Raw genomic sequence first — 15410 nt, 5'->3', positions numbered from 1 at the left:
CACATTGGAAATGAAGAGAACTGTGTTGTTTCTTGGCTTTTTTAAGTCTTGGAGAATATTTTAAATGCTCTCTCTCTCCATTTAGTACAAACAGTCAAAACTGGCCTAGAATATGCTTTGAAGCAGGAGCTATGAAGGAAGTAGGAAGTAATGTCAACATGGCTCCAAACAGCTTCAAACATCTGATGTCATAAGGCTAAGAGAACTGCTGGGGGGAAATCCGGGAGCTTCCTGACTGACTGAGGCCCTTGGATGAAGCCTGGGAGTCAGTCTCTGCACCTTCAGAAACGGGGGAAATTAGCTCATAGGACCCGAAGGATGCTGATTTCTGCCAAATATTTGATAAGAATTTAATTTGGACTCAATTTCTGATACATGTATTATGTAACATTATGAGAAAACTTACCAGGGTGACTGGGCCTCACCTTGATAGAGGTGAGAACAAAAATCTAATTAAAACCTTTGCCTGACCTGTGTTTTGCTACTTTGCATGTGCGCGCCTGTGAACTAGCTATGATTCTCTCATTTCTACAGTGTGATAACTGTCGTATTTACATGTGTAGAGTAGTACCCGATAAAGGAGGGAGTCGTTTTATGCGGGGGGGTAGGCATTGTGTGAAAGTGATAGGATTTTTCTTCTTTCCTTTTTTCTAGATTGAGGAAAGCTCACTTTGAAATTATGGGTACTACTGATGATTGTTAAGAACTGTTTAGATTCTATTTCTAAAGTGAACTCATCAAGGACAGATGACCAGGAGCTCTGTGGAACCTGAGGGGCTGAGCTGGAGCGTCTGGAATTTGGGACCTAGACCTTGGGGTCCTAGACTTTGGCAGGCATTTCTTTCTTCCTTCCACCCCTTCCCTCATGGCCATCCTCCCAGAATGGCACTTGGCACCCTGGATAAACACTGCCAGATGTACTGACATCTAACGTGGAAAGACCTGACCCCCCGGTCCTTTCCTACCCTCACATAAGACTGTGGGCTCTTTGGAGGCAGAGCTGTGGTCCTACTTATCCTTGCCTCTGCAAAGCCCACCTAGGCCCGAGCCTGATCTCTTGTGGGCCATTCAGTAGGTGTTTGCTGAGTGCATAAACCATTTTTGTCTTTTATTTTCGTAAGTAGCTGTAGCTTCCTTTGCACCCGTCGCCAATATATTTTCCTCTTGGTTGGCTGCATGCTGTCTGCTCGCTGAATGTAGGCACCACAGACCGTAGCCCCTCTACCTCCCCAGCCTCTCCCTGGGTGGCAGGAGCCCTCAGGAGCTCGGCTCAGCAGGTGGCCCCAGTGCCACCCTTCCTGCCCTTGTCCACAGAAGTTTGCCTGCCGTTTACCCTCTGGTCCTTCACAGCCTCATTTCTCGTAAATGGCTTGAGCAAAATAGTTTGAAAAGGGTGAGAACATGGGGGTGGGAGGAAGTGGAAAGAACCATGGGCGTGAGCGGGACGTTGATATGACTAAGATGAGACACTTCTGGGTCTTCTAGATGAAAGGGAAATTTCTGCAGATTTATGGGCAATTTACCTTGCAACCCATGGTCTCCGGCCTTCCTTTTAAATTCCTGTTGTCTGCGTCAGCCCGAAGTCTTCCTCTGGCTGCGCGTTGATGCTATTTAAAGTATTCTGGGCCTGGTGCTTCACAAAGGAAAGCCAGCACAGCTTGCTGTCCCAAGAAAGCCCTCAGCCCAGTGGTTTCATTTTGTTTGCATCATGGGAAATTATTTTCATGTCACAGCTGCCCCCTCCTTCCCACCCAGTTCCTCTTTGACCTCTTCACCTAAAATGAACCCATCTGCTGTTGTGCCCCGTGTCGCAGGTGCAAAGGGGAGTTAACACGGTATCTGAATCCAGAAAAGGACTGTATTGCATACAGAATCAAGGCCACAGTAACAAATGACAGGCGATCTTAAAATACTGGGCTATTTTATCTTTCAGCGTTCCAAAAGCTTACTAGAGGTAGGAGCAGGTCGTTGTTCAGGCGTCTGACGAATGCATTCATCAGGAGAAATTCATTAGGCCTTAATGTGGGTCTAATGAGGCATTCCTAGTATCCACGTCTGCTTACGGGCTTTGTTGGTTAATTACCAAATGGAACACCAGAGCCCCTAAAATGTGATTATGAAGTGATTTTTAAAAATCCCTTCTTGGAGTGTAATATTCTATTAATGAATCTTAAGAAACTGAAGGTTATCTGCCTTGGCCGTGGGTAACAACCCAATGGTATTATACAGCTTTTTAGAAGGAAGCATTTGACTGTACAGGATCAAATCGCCCTTATAACTGTTGTCTGTGTGTGTGCCTTTTGTTTTAGTTTTCTGTCTTCCTGGGAATCATTTTCTTCCTGGAGCTCACTGCCGGGGTTCTGGCATTCGTTTTCAAAGACTGGATCAAAGACCAGCTGTATTTCTTTATAAACAACAACATCAGAGCGTACAGGGATGACATTGATTTGCAAAACCTCATAGACTTCACCCAGGAATATGTAAGTTTAAATTTGGTTTATTTTCAAGTTAAAAGCCTTCTCGGAAGGATGACCCCAATGAAAACTCCTCCTGGCTTCTGCACCTGCCAGCTGGAACCTACCTCTGACTTTTCTGCATGGGTTTTTGTCTGTTTGCTTGTGTATTTATCATTTTCTGACTTGTTCTAGGGCGTACACGATATGTACCCTAGTGGGAAATGTCTTATTTTCACTTACCTCAATTTCTACTAAGAACAAGGAAGAAAACTCTTAGGCAAAAAGGTTAGAGTCAAAGGTGCCCATTCCTATGGACATTTGAAGACGATTGTTTTGCTGTAGGTTTAACCCTGTTCTTTGGTGTTAGATGTGGGTTCTTTCCTATCCTTGGCCCCCTTTTTGATCATTCTCCACACTTCATAGCTCATAATGATATACTTAGTCGATAGAATGTTTATCCACAAAGTTCCTAGAATTGTGCCTATCCAAATATTATTATAGCGCCCGCAGCTAAAACTGAAAGTCAAGCCTTGGTGGCTTCTCACAAGTGAAGAACCTGTGGAGTAGAGCCATCCCACTCAGGTTTCTCAACATTACGACGTGACAGCCCCTGCGATGCGAACGAAGTAGCGGATGCCCTGTTCCACTCACAGCGCAGAATGGTATAAACAAGGGTTCGGAAGACACAGCTAGTGCCAGAATCTGATTAGCTGAGTGACCTTGGGCTAATAGGACCTTGAGCTATTTCCCCAAGAGTAAAATGGGAATAATAGTAGCAACTACTTAACTCACGGGGATAGCATGCCACTCTCATAAGACGTACAATGGTTTTATATCAGGCTTCAGGTGTTATCGTCCTACACACTGACAGGCGTTTATTTGCATGCACTGAGAAACCTGGATAAGGTGAGCAGACCTGGAGAGCCGTGTCCGTGACGTTCACGTATATGGCAGAACTGGAGGGCACGCAGAAACTCAGCGGACCAGTGGCTGTCTCTTGGTTGGACAGTTTTCCAGAGTGAGCTGGGGTCCCTTTGATAAAGGGAGGAGAGGGCTGCATCGGCGCTTGCCGTGAGGGAGGCCCCCTGCCCTCCTTAGGTGCTCGGAAGTGAGCTGAATTGTGTTGCCTTTGTTCGGTGACAGCAACGACTGTCCTGGAGCCTGCTGTCCCTCGGGTGTGAAATTAAGCCCTGTTTCATCTCCTCAGCAGGCTTCACGGTTTTGTTGGGTCATAATGGATGCAGGCTCATACCTTGCCAAGTATTATTGCCGACTAGTTTGCGTGACCAATCTGATGGAGCGTTGTAGGCAAACTGGAGATGCACAGCCCAAGCGCTCGGAGGACTCGATGAGTCGGAAGACTGTGCAGATACACGTTCTCTTGAGATGCTGTCTGCCTTATGTGGAGATTCTGTTATTTCATGTGATTTCACTTTTCTCTCATGGCCTTTAATACTTGGAAGTGGCTGTTGGTCTTGAAACCCTTCAAATGGTCAAGGCTTGATGTTTCTTTAACTTGGAGAAGCAGGGCTAGTCCAGCATGGGGAGTGTCAAAGGGGCTTATGGTGGAGCAGCCCTTGAATCAGGCCTCATTTAAGACCCACTGAATTGAACATCTTGTTGGATTATATTTTAATTAGATGATTGAATTTTTTTCAGGTTGAAAATGTAAATACACGCTCTTTTTTTATAAAAATTCAGAGTAGAAACAGATATAGAATGAAAAGTAAGCCTCTAAAACTTGGGGGAAGGTAACGAGTACGTTCACTGTCTTGCTTGTGGTGATGGTTTTATGATGTATAAGTGTGTCAAAACTTATAAAATTGTATACTTTAAATATGTGCAGTTTATTGTATGTCAGTTACACCTCAATAAAATGGATTTTTTAAAAAAAACATTCAGGTGTAGAGATGGAAATTTTAAAAAAAGTAAGCCTCTAGATCTACCCACAACCCCAGCTGCCTCCTTCAGACACTACCGCTGTTTTCTGTCTTGCTTATCTCTAACTGGGCCCTGCTGTACAACTCAGGCTCTGCCCGTCTTCCACCTAACACCACGGGTCTCATCAATTGTTTTCTAAGTCTCACACCAACACATCCTTACAAACCTTCAGCCTTACCTTGGAAGCTTTTACAGGAGCCCTTTAGGTTCAGTTGGTTTAAAAATAAATTCTGAGATACAGAGAAGGTTAGAGCTGGCAGAAGCTGGGTGTGGGTCGTCCTGGCGGGTGCAAGTGTAGGCACCTGGTCGCCTCCAAGTCGAGATGTTCTAATTCTCTCCTGTTTGCTCTAGTGGCAGTGCTGTGGGGCTTTTGGAGCTGATGATTGGAACCTAAATATTTACTTCAATTGCACAGATTCCAATGCAAGTCGAGAGCGATGCGGCGTGCCCTTCTCCTGCTGTACTAAAGACCCCGCAGTAAGTGGCTGCCAGCAACCCGTTGGCCTGCTCCGCGCGTCACACCGAGAGCGTGTGTGGGATGAGCAGAGTGGGTTTTTTCTGGAAACCTCTTCTTACCCTCTTATTCCTAACTGTAGCTCCTGTAGGGGGGTTAGTGCTCAGATCTTCCCAGTAGGAGTAATCATCCCTGACATTAATTTAGCAGTACGTGCTGGTTCCTATTCTAAGCCTTTTTGTGTGTTGGCTTGAGTTTGGAACATCCCTGCTGGCAGATGCCACCATTATCTTCCCTTTTCAGGTGAAATCAAGGCCCGTGGAGTTTAAGTCACTTTCCCAAGCTCACATTGCTGGCAAGTGATGGAACCGAGCTTAGACTCAGGCAGCTGCCTCTGTTGCCTGTGATTCCTTCTTTGCGAGAAGGATGGGCTTGTGTGGAAGCTCTCTGCATTGCTTGGGGTTAGTAACCCTTTTCTTGCTGACTTAGCTCCGAAGGAATCCTAGGAATAGCAGAAGAGTTTGAGACAAGATAGGACGAGACCACTTGCAGGAAGACTGCAGCTGCCCAGACTCTGGGCCAGAATGACTACAGTCATTCTTTTTTTTAAAAAAACAGAAACAAAAACATAAAACCTGTTCACAAGCCACCCTCTTTACCACAGGTTTGATTGTATTTTGAGTCAAATCATGTGCCTGGTAGGTAGAACAGCTTAAAATGCAGCACCCCTGCTGTAAGTTAAAAGCCAGAATTGAGGGTTAGAACAATGAATGTGAGAGAGAAGGTGCCCCTGGCCCTTCCGCCCTCTTCAGCCTCTCTCTGGCTGGTCAGTCCCCAGGTGTCCTCTCCCAGACCCGCCCTTCCCCACAAGGAGCAGAGCCGAGTGGGCGCTGATGAGTTCATGGCCGATTTTCCCCTGCAAGGTAGGGGGGGTGCGGGGCTCTTTAAAAGGGGGCGTGGTTCATCTGTAAGGATACTGAATCATTATGCTGTACCCCTGAAGCTAATACAATATTGCAAATCTACTACACTTCGATTTAAAAAAAAAAGAGAGAGAGAGAAGAGGGGACAGTGGTCTGAGGTAGCAAAGCACAGCTTCTTGTAGGCTGCCCACCAGAGGTGGTCTGAAGGGGACAGAGTCGGTGAGGACTGCGCTGCCCTGCTCTGAGCCCTCAGCGGCAACGCCAGCCTTTCCCACTAGCTCACTTCTCCTTTCCTCTGAGGAGGCTGGGAGGCAAGAGAGCGCCCAGCACAGAGCCCAGGGCGCCCACCCAGGCAGTAGATGCAAGCCCTGCTCTCTCCGTCTCCAGCCCCTGCCCTGAGTTACCGTTCCATCAGAAGAATTCTGAAGATTCTTAGGTGTTGTGTCCCCCTTTCAACGACAGATCCTCTGGGTAGAGATATCTCATTCCATAAATGCTAAGCTAATAAAATCCACCCATACCCTCCAGAGGGGAAACATAAACAAACCTAGAGCAGCGGAACCCACGTTTCTGATCAGGCCTGTAAGATTTCAGGGCATCTGTCCATGTGCTGTGTGGTCAGGGTATCATTTTTAATTATCAACATAATTCATTCTCATTGAAAAATCATTTAAATCACATACAAGTATATAGATTCAAAAGTAGAATTCCCCCCAAAAGATCATAAGTGAAGATAGTCATTATGAAAGTAATTATAAGAAACCTTTAACTGTGGTTTTTATGTCTCCAGTTTCCTAAACCCATAAGCTTCTTGAGATTATCAACTTTGAATCTAGAGCCTTCCACATAATGGAATTACTAGTCTTTCTGATATTTCCTGAGTCTCAGTTTTCCTCATTTGGAAAGGAAGGGATATTTAATACCTACTTCTGAGGATGGTTATAATAATTCCATGGAATTATGTGTAAAGGTGTTTAACATGGTGCCTGGGACGTCTGTGTGCCCAAGTAAACATTTTCTGACCAGCACTTAACAGGGGTCTTCTGCTGACCCCTAGGTGGGCTTTCTCTCTGACAAGAGTGAATTTCACTCTTCTGTTTCTTTTCTCCACCAGGAAGATGTCATCAACACTCAGTGTGGCTATGATGCCAGGCAAAAACCAGTAAGTGGAAACTCATCTTGTCGCTTAGCACGAAGGGTGTTGGAGGAGCTTTTGAACTTGCTTAGTGATGCTGTGCTCTCCTCTTCCCTTCTGAAGGAAGTCGATCAGCAGATTGTAATCTACACGAAAGGCTGTGTGCCCCAGTTTGAGAAGTGGTTGCAGGACAACTTAACCATTGTGGCTGGTATTTTCATAGGCATTGCATTGCTACAGGTAAGATGGATGTCGCAGGGAAATGATGCCCTGGGAGAGCGCTCACCAGGACAGGAGCTTTGCTTATTCACCATCATTTCACAGTTTTTAAGACACATTGGAGGGCTGGGGAACAGACCTCAACTATATTTGGTTTGTATTTTATTGAAGCTCTGATTTTAGATGCTACTGTCCTGAAAGACTTTAGGAAACCTTTTTTTTTTTTTTTTTTTCCTTTTCAAGAAAGAGAAATTGACTGGGTCAGTATTTGCCTGCTGGCATTCCAACATTGCCGTGGGCTCAGTAACGTGGCATTGTGACAACTGGTCAGACAGGAATGGTCAGATGTAGAGCCTTGCCCAGTGGCAAGGCTAAGGCTTTTTGGAGTTTCGCAGATACGCTCTGCTCCTTTCTCTCTCTGGGCCACCTTGCCAAAGTGCTGTGAGGGAAGAGAGCACCTACTTTTCCTCCTGGGAAGTCCCAAGAGCTAGGCTTTGCATCTTATGGTGATGTGATACCTTTAACTTAGAGGGTCACAAATGAGGCGCCATGGTTGAAAGAAATTAAAGAAGACCTAAATGAATGGAAAGCCATTCACATTCACGGATCGGAAGACTTAATATTGTTAAGGTGACAGTACTCCCGAAATTGATGTACAGATTCAGTGCAACCCCTACCAAAATTACAACTGCCTTTTTTGCAGAAATGGACAAGCTGATCCTACCATTCATATGGAAATTCAAGGGACCCAGAATAGCAAAACAAACTTTAACAAGCACAAAGTTGGAGAATCCACACTTCCCAATTCAAAACTTACTACAAAGCTACCGTGATCGAGATAGAGCGTACTGGCATAAGGTTGGACCTACAGATTAGTGGAATGGAACTGAAAGTTCAAAAAAGCCTCTGTATCTATGGTCAGCTGATATTTTGACCAGGAAACCAAGACCATTCAATGGAGAAACAATAGTCTTTTCAACAAACGGTGCTGGACCAACTGGATATCTATATGCAAAAGATTGTATTTGGACCCCTAACTCACATCACATATAAAAATTAACTCAAAATTCCCTGGCGGTCCAGTGATTGGGACTCTGTGCTTCCACGGCAGGGGGCCTGGGTTTGATTCCTGGTTGGGGGTGGGGGGCGCTAAGATCCTGCTAGCCTCATGGTTTGGCCAAAAAATAAAAATTAACTCAAAACAGATCAAAGACCTAAATGTAAAAGGTGAAGCTATAAAAGTTTTAGAAGAAAGTAAAGGTGTAAATCTTCGTGACCTTGAATTAGGCAGTGTTTTCTTAGATATGATACCAAAAGTACAAGCAACCAAAGGAAGAGTGGACAGATTGGGCTTCTTCAAAATTAAAAACTTCTGTGCTGAAAATGATTCTATCAAGAAAGTGAAAAGACAACCCACAAAATGGGAGAAAATATTTGCACATCAGTACATCTGTTAAGGATCCTGTATATAGAACATATGAAGAACAACTCAACAATAAAAGGGGACAAACGCAATTTAAAGGTGGGCAAAGGATTTGAATAGACATTTCTCCAAAGAAAATACACATTCGCTATTCGTAATGACATCGTTAACTGTGAGGGAGATTCAAATCAAAAGCACGATGACATACCACTTCAAACATATCAAGATGGCTATAATAAAAAAGACAAACCAATAACAAGAGCTGGTTAGGAGGTGGAGAAATTGGAACCCTCATACATTGCTGAAGGGAATGAAAATGATGCAGTCTCTTTGGAAAACAATTTGTCAGTTCATGAGAAAATTAAACAGAGTGACCATATGACCCAGCAATTCTACTCCTAGGTATGTGCCCAAAAGTACTGAAAACATGTTCACCCAAAAAGTACACAGATGTTCAGAGCAGCATTATTTGCAATAGCCAAAAAGTGAAAACCATCTAAATGTCCATCATCTGATGAATGGATAAACAAAATGTGGTGTATCCGTATAACGGAATGTTATTCAGCCATCGAAGAGACTGAACTACCGTTGCAACATGGACGAACCTTGAAAACATTTTGCTACGTGAAAGCAGACCAACCCAAAAGGCCATATATTATATGATCCTGTTTATATTAAATGTCCAGAATAGGCCAGTCCGTAGCAATAGAATGTGGCTTAGTGGTTGCCAGGCCTGTCGGGATGGGGGTGGGGTCTGGATGGCTGCTCATGGGTACAGAGTTTCTTTTTGGGGTAACGAACATGTTCTGGGTTTAGATAGCGGTGATAGTTGCACATCCTCACGAATATACCGAAAATCACTATAAATTATACACTGTAAAAGGATGAATTTTGTGGGATGTGAATTCGATCTCAATTTTTAAAAATCAAAGATTTTTAAAAAATGGAATTCAGTGGCCAAAGAAAAGCCTAATCTAAAGTTAAAAGTTCTACTGTTTGACTGTCTTTTCCTTCCTTGCCCAGATTTTTGGGATCTGCCTGGCCCAGAACCTGGTGAGTGATATTGAAGCTGTCAGGGCTAGCTGGTAGAGCGCCTGCAACAGCTGCCTCCAGACACTGGACAGACCCCGCCTTCCTGACCCTCCATTGCGCCCAACTGATACCCATGCTGCACGGACCCTAATCACAGAGGCATCCTGCGATCCCACCTGATGGAGCTGCCATCAGAACTTAGTTTTTGGGGGGGTAGAACCGGGAAATGCTGCTCACTGACAGAATTAAAAAAAAAAAATTAACCAGTATGAAAGTCGTTGCGCCGTGAATCTCTATTGTAGCCATGAATTTCTGGACGGTTGGATACTTACCAAATGAGAAAAAAAAGGGAGGGTGGGAGACCCAGATGCACTGAATTTGTGGAAAAGGCTTGTTCTCTGCTTCGGTAGTTGGAGGGCTGCCTCCTGTGCCATGGCCTGAGGAAGTGCGTCTTTTCTAAAACTCAGCCCCTTACCTGGGAGGGCTGTGGTTTCATTTCAAGGAACTGCTACAACCATGGTCCCAAGAAGAAAACAGCTTGCCTTTGGGTTCAGATTTTGTGACCGCGTTCAACAAGGAACTTGTGTGGGCACGTCTGGTCTCTCCTGAAGTTTCTCCTCGTAAGAGAAGTTGGATATTCCTTGTGTGCTGAGCAGGGCTCTGGAACACTTCATGATGCTGAATTTTAGCAGGACAGATCTCTCTTCTGAGTAGGCCTGAGCTTTATTTATCAGTGAAATCCAAGGAGAAAATGAGGTTAATGAAGAGATAGTAAATACTGCAGCCTACCAAATTAGTCGTTGGATTCTTTGGAAACTCTGGAATACTATGGGTTTCGTTTTGTTGTGGGTGTTTTTTTGTTTTTGTTTTCTTCCAAAAGTGAAAGCTATGATACAGTTTCTTAAATTTTAAAGATTTTTTTTTTTACTCAGCTCGAATATTAATTTTTTATATAATCTCCCTGCATGACCTGTGAATCAATCCACCAACTCCTTTACCTGCCGTCTTTTCTACAAACCTTTAAAAACGTTATTCGGTCAGCATTGATTTCGTGGGTTCACAGCCTTTAGAGATGTGTCCTCCCTGTCTGCGAAGGATCCATCTGGGCCATCGCAAATGCTTCTGTGGACTCAACACTCTCTGAACCGTGTCGGTTGATCATCGTGGCCTCTTCTGCAGCCTCCCCGTCTTTCTCTTTGAAGGGAATTAAACCCAATTCTGAAATGATGTGGACACAATCAAAGCTTCTGATGGTTTCTTTCTTCTGGTTTTAGTTCGTTTTTATTAAAAACAAATGAAAACAAAAACAAAAAAAAACCCAGCGTGCATGGCCAGAGCTCCTTCTTTTCTTAGTACAGACTCACCTTCAGGATGGTAACAAAGCACAAACTCTTTGGAGGGGAGAGCATTGATGGGGCGAGTGTTCTGTGACACAAGGTGGGAAACACTTCCAGAGACTGCCACCTGCCCCCATTCCAGGTGGGAGGGACGAGTTTTGCCCCCAGATTTTAATCATCCAGGTCCACCAGGATGTCGCACCCCCTGGGGAGGAGATGTTAGTCTGTGGAACACTGGGAAGACCACAGGTGTATTTTACGGTGATGACACACTTACCAACACAGAACTGGGCAGCCAGCTAGCATAGTTGGTGGAAACTTAGCAAGGTTTTCCATTTCAGCCCCATGTTGCATCGCTGTGGCTGATGAATGTGTCCATCTGCTCAGAGAAAGGACAAAAATTCTTTGAAAATCTAGGCTCCAGAGTTAAGGTGTGTATGACTCTGCATGTGTGTGTTTCTGTGTCTCTTTGTAGTTAGAGATGTTCGTTCCATATTCTGGCTGTAAGATTATTTTGTTTCATCTCTGCCCCCACCACTGTTGTCATTCCGTATTGTCATTCCAACATGGAGAAGACTTGAGCTCTCCAGTTGGCACTCTTGTCTTGTTTGTTACCTCATTCTCCAGTGAACTCCACCTGACCAGTTGATTAAGAATCAGGCGAGCTTCCCACCCTTTGGCACATCCAGTGAAAGGCCAAACAGCAAGTCCAAGTGAGTTCTAAATTTTAATTAATCACCCTTTATTTTTTACACTTGAGAGTGGTTGTAATTAAAGGTTGTCATTAATAAACTTGGTTCTACCTTATGTGGAGTTATGTCTGTCTTCATTCTCTCTTGCAGTTGTGAAATTCTCCAATCCAGTGGTGATCAAACTTAAGTGTGCATTGGAATCACCTGGAAAGCTTGTTAAAACACAGGTTACTGGGTCTGCCCATCCCCAGAATTTCTAATTTAGTAGGTCTTGGGTGGAGCTTGAGAACGGAATGTGCATTGCTGACACGTTTCCAGGTGACGCCGTTGCTCCTTGTCTGGGAAGGACACTTGGAAAGGCACCGTTCTGATCAGGTTCTCTCAGAGGGGAAAAGGAGAGGGGACATTTTGTGGCTGGGGAGGGGAAGGTCCCTTTGTGCTGCTGGACACGGACTGATGAGAGACGGGGGCAGAGCTGGGGATGGAGGAAAACCTCTGTCTCTGAAATCATTGTCTGCTGGTCACAATCACCTGGGCACCACGTAGAATACAGATCAGACCTTGCCCCGAGCAATTCTGGAGTGGGAGAGCCAGAGACTGTATTTTTAAGAAGTTCCCGTGAAAATTTAATGCACAGTGAGATTTAGGACCCGTGGACCTAGGTAAATCTTAATAATATTCACAGGCCTTTTATGAGAAAATAATTTCTAGCAGTCTCAGAACAGGAATCTTAAAAATCTAAGTTTTTAAGATTAAAATGCCAATGTAAATGTCCTTTCATTGTGAACTATCACCTCAGAAGCCTCTTTCAAACTATTAAAGACTATTTTCAAAGATCAAAAGAAAACAAAATGTTATGGTTCACATAGTATTCTCAGACCCTGACACTATGTCTCAATACTTGTTTGAGAAACAATGTGCCTCACTTTCCTGGATATTTAAGACAGAAATGTTATTTTGACTATAAGGAAATTTATCAGGGGGGTAACTGGAGGTAACTAATCCCTATTTCTTGAGTTTTCTTAGCTGTGCTGTAGAGATGATCTGTGCACGTGAGGTAATTGGCCCTCCTTGTTCAGAGCAAACTCTGGGCCAACAAAGGAGAAATGTTACAGCTCAGAGGTAACAAAGTGCTTTGTCTACAAAACTCAGAACTTACAGGAGGTTTCTTCCATATTTAGAAGGGGATGATTATTAAATTTCTCTATCTCCGTTGTTTGACCAGCTCCCACAAACATCATTGGTTTCTATGATTTAAAAATATCTGATAGTTTTTTTTTTTGAAATGAATGCAGGAATTCAAAAGCAGAATTTCGTGTCATGAAGCACTTGAAATAGAAGTGCCTTTCCTTGTCCTCCCTCCTCCTCGCAAAGAATAAACCTCTGCTTCTCTTGCAGCTTTCTTCCCGCCCCAGGTCTCAGTCAGCCTTCTCTCAAGGGGGTGCTGAGAAGTGTCTCTTGGCTTCTTCTTATGCAGACTGTTTCCTCCTCCGTGCCGTGTGCGTGTGCGTGTGTGTGTGTGTGTGTGTGTGTCGGGGGTGGGTGGATGCACTAATTCTGCAGTTTCCTGGTTCTGCGGCCTTGGACCAGAGCCCTGGGAAGCCGGTGGGCTGAACAATGAGAAGCCTGAGCCCAGCGACCTGGCAGGCCTTCCCCAGCTCTTTGTCATTTATTCCACGAAGCCCTCCTCCTCTAGGGAAATCCTGTTGAGACCTCCAAGGAAGAACTGGGAAGCTCTCCATAAACGCTGGCCAATGAGGTTGGTGGCCAGCTCTCTCCAGGGAGGCCGGGGGGCTGTTTCTAAGTGATGCCCTTTCAGCAGTAGGAGGCCTAGTCTTTGAATGAGAAGGAAAATGCACTGTTTGGAAATACTTTAGTTTGGGCCTTATCATGGTGACATGATAAAGTCTATACACGACAACAGACAAGACAGATGTATCTAGGTGTGGGTAGGGGACAGAGAAGGGAAGCCAAATTCTGCACGGGACCGAAGCCATCTGTAGACTTGAGCGTTTCTTTTTTTGGAAGAGTTTGTGACAGAAGAGTTTATAAAATTATGGTTTTTAAGACTTCTTTGAGGAATTAAATAGAGTTTCCTTTGGGGAGTGTTCATGCTGAGTAGTACTCTTGTAAGCTTGGCACCAAGGAGAGGATGGGTGCCTGAGTGAGTTCATCCTGGTATCCTTTAACCTAAACCAAACTCCTCAGGACCTGCCCTGGCCAGTAATTCCTTCACTTCCAGGAACCCCCAACAGAAGGAAAGCTGAAGGAAGAGCAGGTTCGTTCCTGGGCTTTACTCTATAAATTTACTCTGAAAAGAAAATGGTAGCATGCAAACAAGGTGGTGCTTCGCATGGTGTTGCGCTCCACTGAACTACGTGTAGGAGAGGACCAGCTAGAAAGCCGCCTTTTAAACCTGGAGCTTGTCAGCTTGTATTAGCTTTTGCTTTTGCAGAACGACTGGTTTGAAAGGAACGTTTTAACAGCCTGCCCTCTAGTGGCGACCTTGTAGAACCACTCCTGACTTGAGTTGGAAGAGTCACTACAGTCTATTCAGAGGCCCTTGCTCTTTGGAGAAACTTGAGGGTGTACAGCTGTATGTTGCTTGCTTAGGGTGGGTAGGTGCTTTATTCCTTTGACACTCCTGAAAAATGACATGACAGAGTTTGTTTTGGAAAGTTAGGGAGCAGGTGTTAAGCTCCCTTCACCATCTAAGTCCCAATCTTATGGCTGGGACTTTCCAGGTCACTGTAGCAATGTGTACAGGTTGAAGCTGGGCCCTGTCCTCCTGCCTAGGCTCAGACAAAGTTTCTAGACGGGGTGGAGACAGTCTGAAACTGCTAATCTACCAGGCAAGAGGCACTGCCTCGGTCAAAATGCCCAACGAGGAGGGGAGGTGCACTGACCTTTTACACTTTCCCTCCCAGCTCGCCCCTACTCTCCACTGGCACTCTGGAGGCTTCTGTGACACAAGGCCCCAGTGTCCTGATCTGCATCTGTATTCCTCTTCAAGACAAGCAAGTCTCCTGAAACAAAGATTAGCTATTCCTTGTATTCCCTCTAAAAGCACCCCTGTGGAGTGTGCTTTGATCTGAGAATTTGCAACCTTGATTTTAAAGGCTGTGAAGACTGGTAGAGTGTTCCTGACTGTAACTTGTGTTTTAGGAGTTTGTTATAGGTTGCATTGCGTCTTCCAAAAATTCATGTGAAGTCCTAACCTCCAGGACCTCAGAATGTGACCTTATTTGGAAATAGCGTTGTTGCAGACGTAATTACAATGAGGTCATACTGGGTGGGTTCCTACTCCAGTAGATTATTGTCCTTATAAAAAGGGGAAACTTGGACGCAGACATGCACACAGGGAGAAAGCCATATGAACGTGAAGGCAGAGATCAGGCGATGCATCTGTAAGGCAAGGAATGCGAAAGACTGCGAATGGGTCACCAGAAGCCAGGAGAGAGTCATGGAATCGACCCTCCCCCAGAGCCTCCAGAAGGAGCCAACCCTGAACTTTTAGCCTCCAGAATTATGAAACAATAAATTTCTGTGCCTTAAGCCATCTACATTGTGGCTTATTAGGAACCTAATAGAGTTTGAGCAGCTATTGCTGGCTTTCAGGCTGGAAATGGTAGGACCATGTGCTGCTTTTAGCTGATAGAATGTGTATGTGGCTCTTATTATTTGAGTGGATGCACCCGAACATGGCTAAGGACTTGCTCTCTGTATCTGCTTTCAGCTCTTTGAAAACAGCCTTGATACGTTTTGTGGGGCATTTAAAACAAGGGATGCTTTATTACA

At 44.7% G+C, this 15410-nt stretch overlaps 1 protein-coding gene across 2 annotated transcripts in view; it reads left to right on the top strand.

The window, feature by feature from the left end:
• Positions 1 to 11721, top strand: part of TSPAN5 (tetraspanin 5) — a 175424-nt gene extending 163703 nt beyond the window's left edge. For both annotated transcript variants that reach the window (XM_060012009.1, XM_060012008.1), the window contains 5 exons: positions 2310 to 2480; positions 4749 to 4874; positions 6889 to 6936; positions 7033 to 7149; positions 9575 to 11721. In XM_060012009.1, the coding sequence (XP_059867992.1) occupies positions 2310 to 2480; positions 4749 to 4874; positions 6889 to 6936; positions 7033 to 7149; positions 9575 to 9640 (528 nt within the window). In that variant the 3' untranslated portion in view covers positions 9641 to 11721. The remainder of the gene's footprint in view (positions 1 to 2309; positions 2481 to 4748; positions 4875 to 6888; positions 6937 to 7032; positions 7150 to 9574) is intronic.
• The last annotated feature ends 3689 nt before the right edge of the window (positions 11722 to 15410 follow it).

This window comes from Delphinus delphis, chromosome 5 (assembly GCF_949987515.2).
Source record: "Delphinus delphis chromosome 5, mDelDel1.2, whole genome shotgun sequence".
NCBI lineage: Eukaryota > Metazoa > Chordata > Mammalia > Artiodactyla > Delphinidae > Delphinus > Delphinus delphis.
Note: the sequence above shows the minus strand (reverse complement) of the source record. Positions and strands in the feature narration are given on the sequence as shown.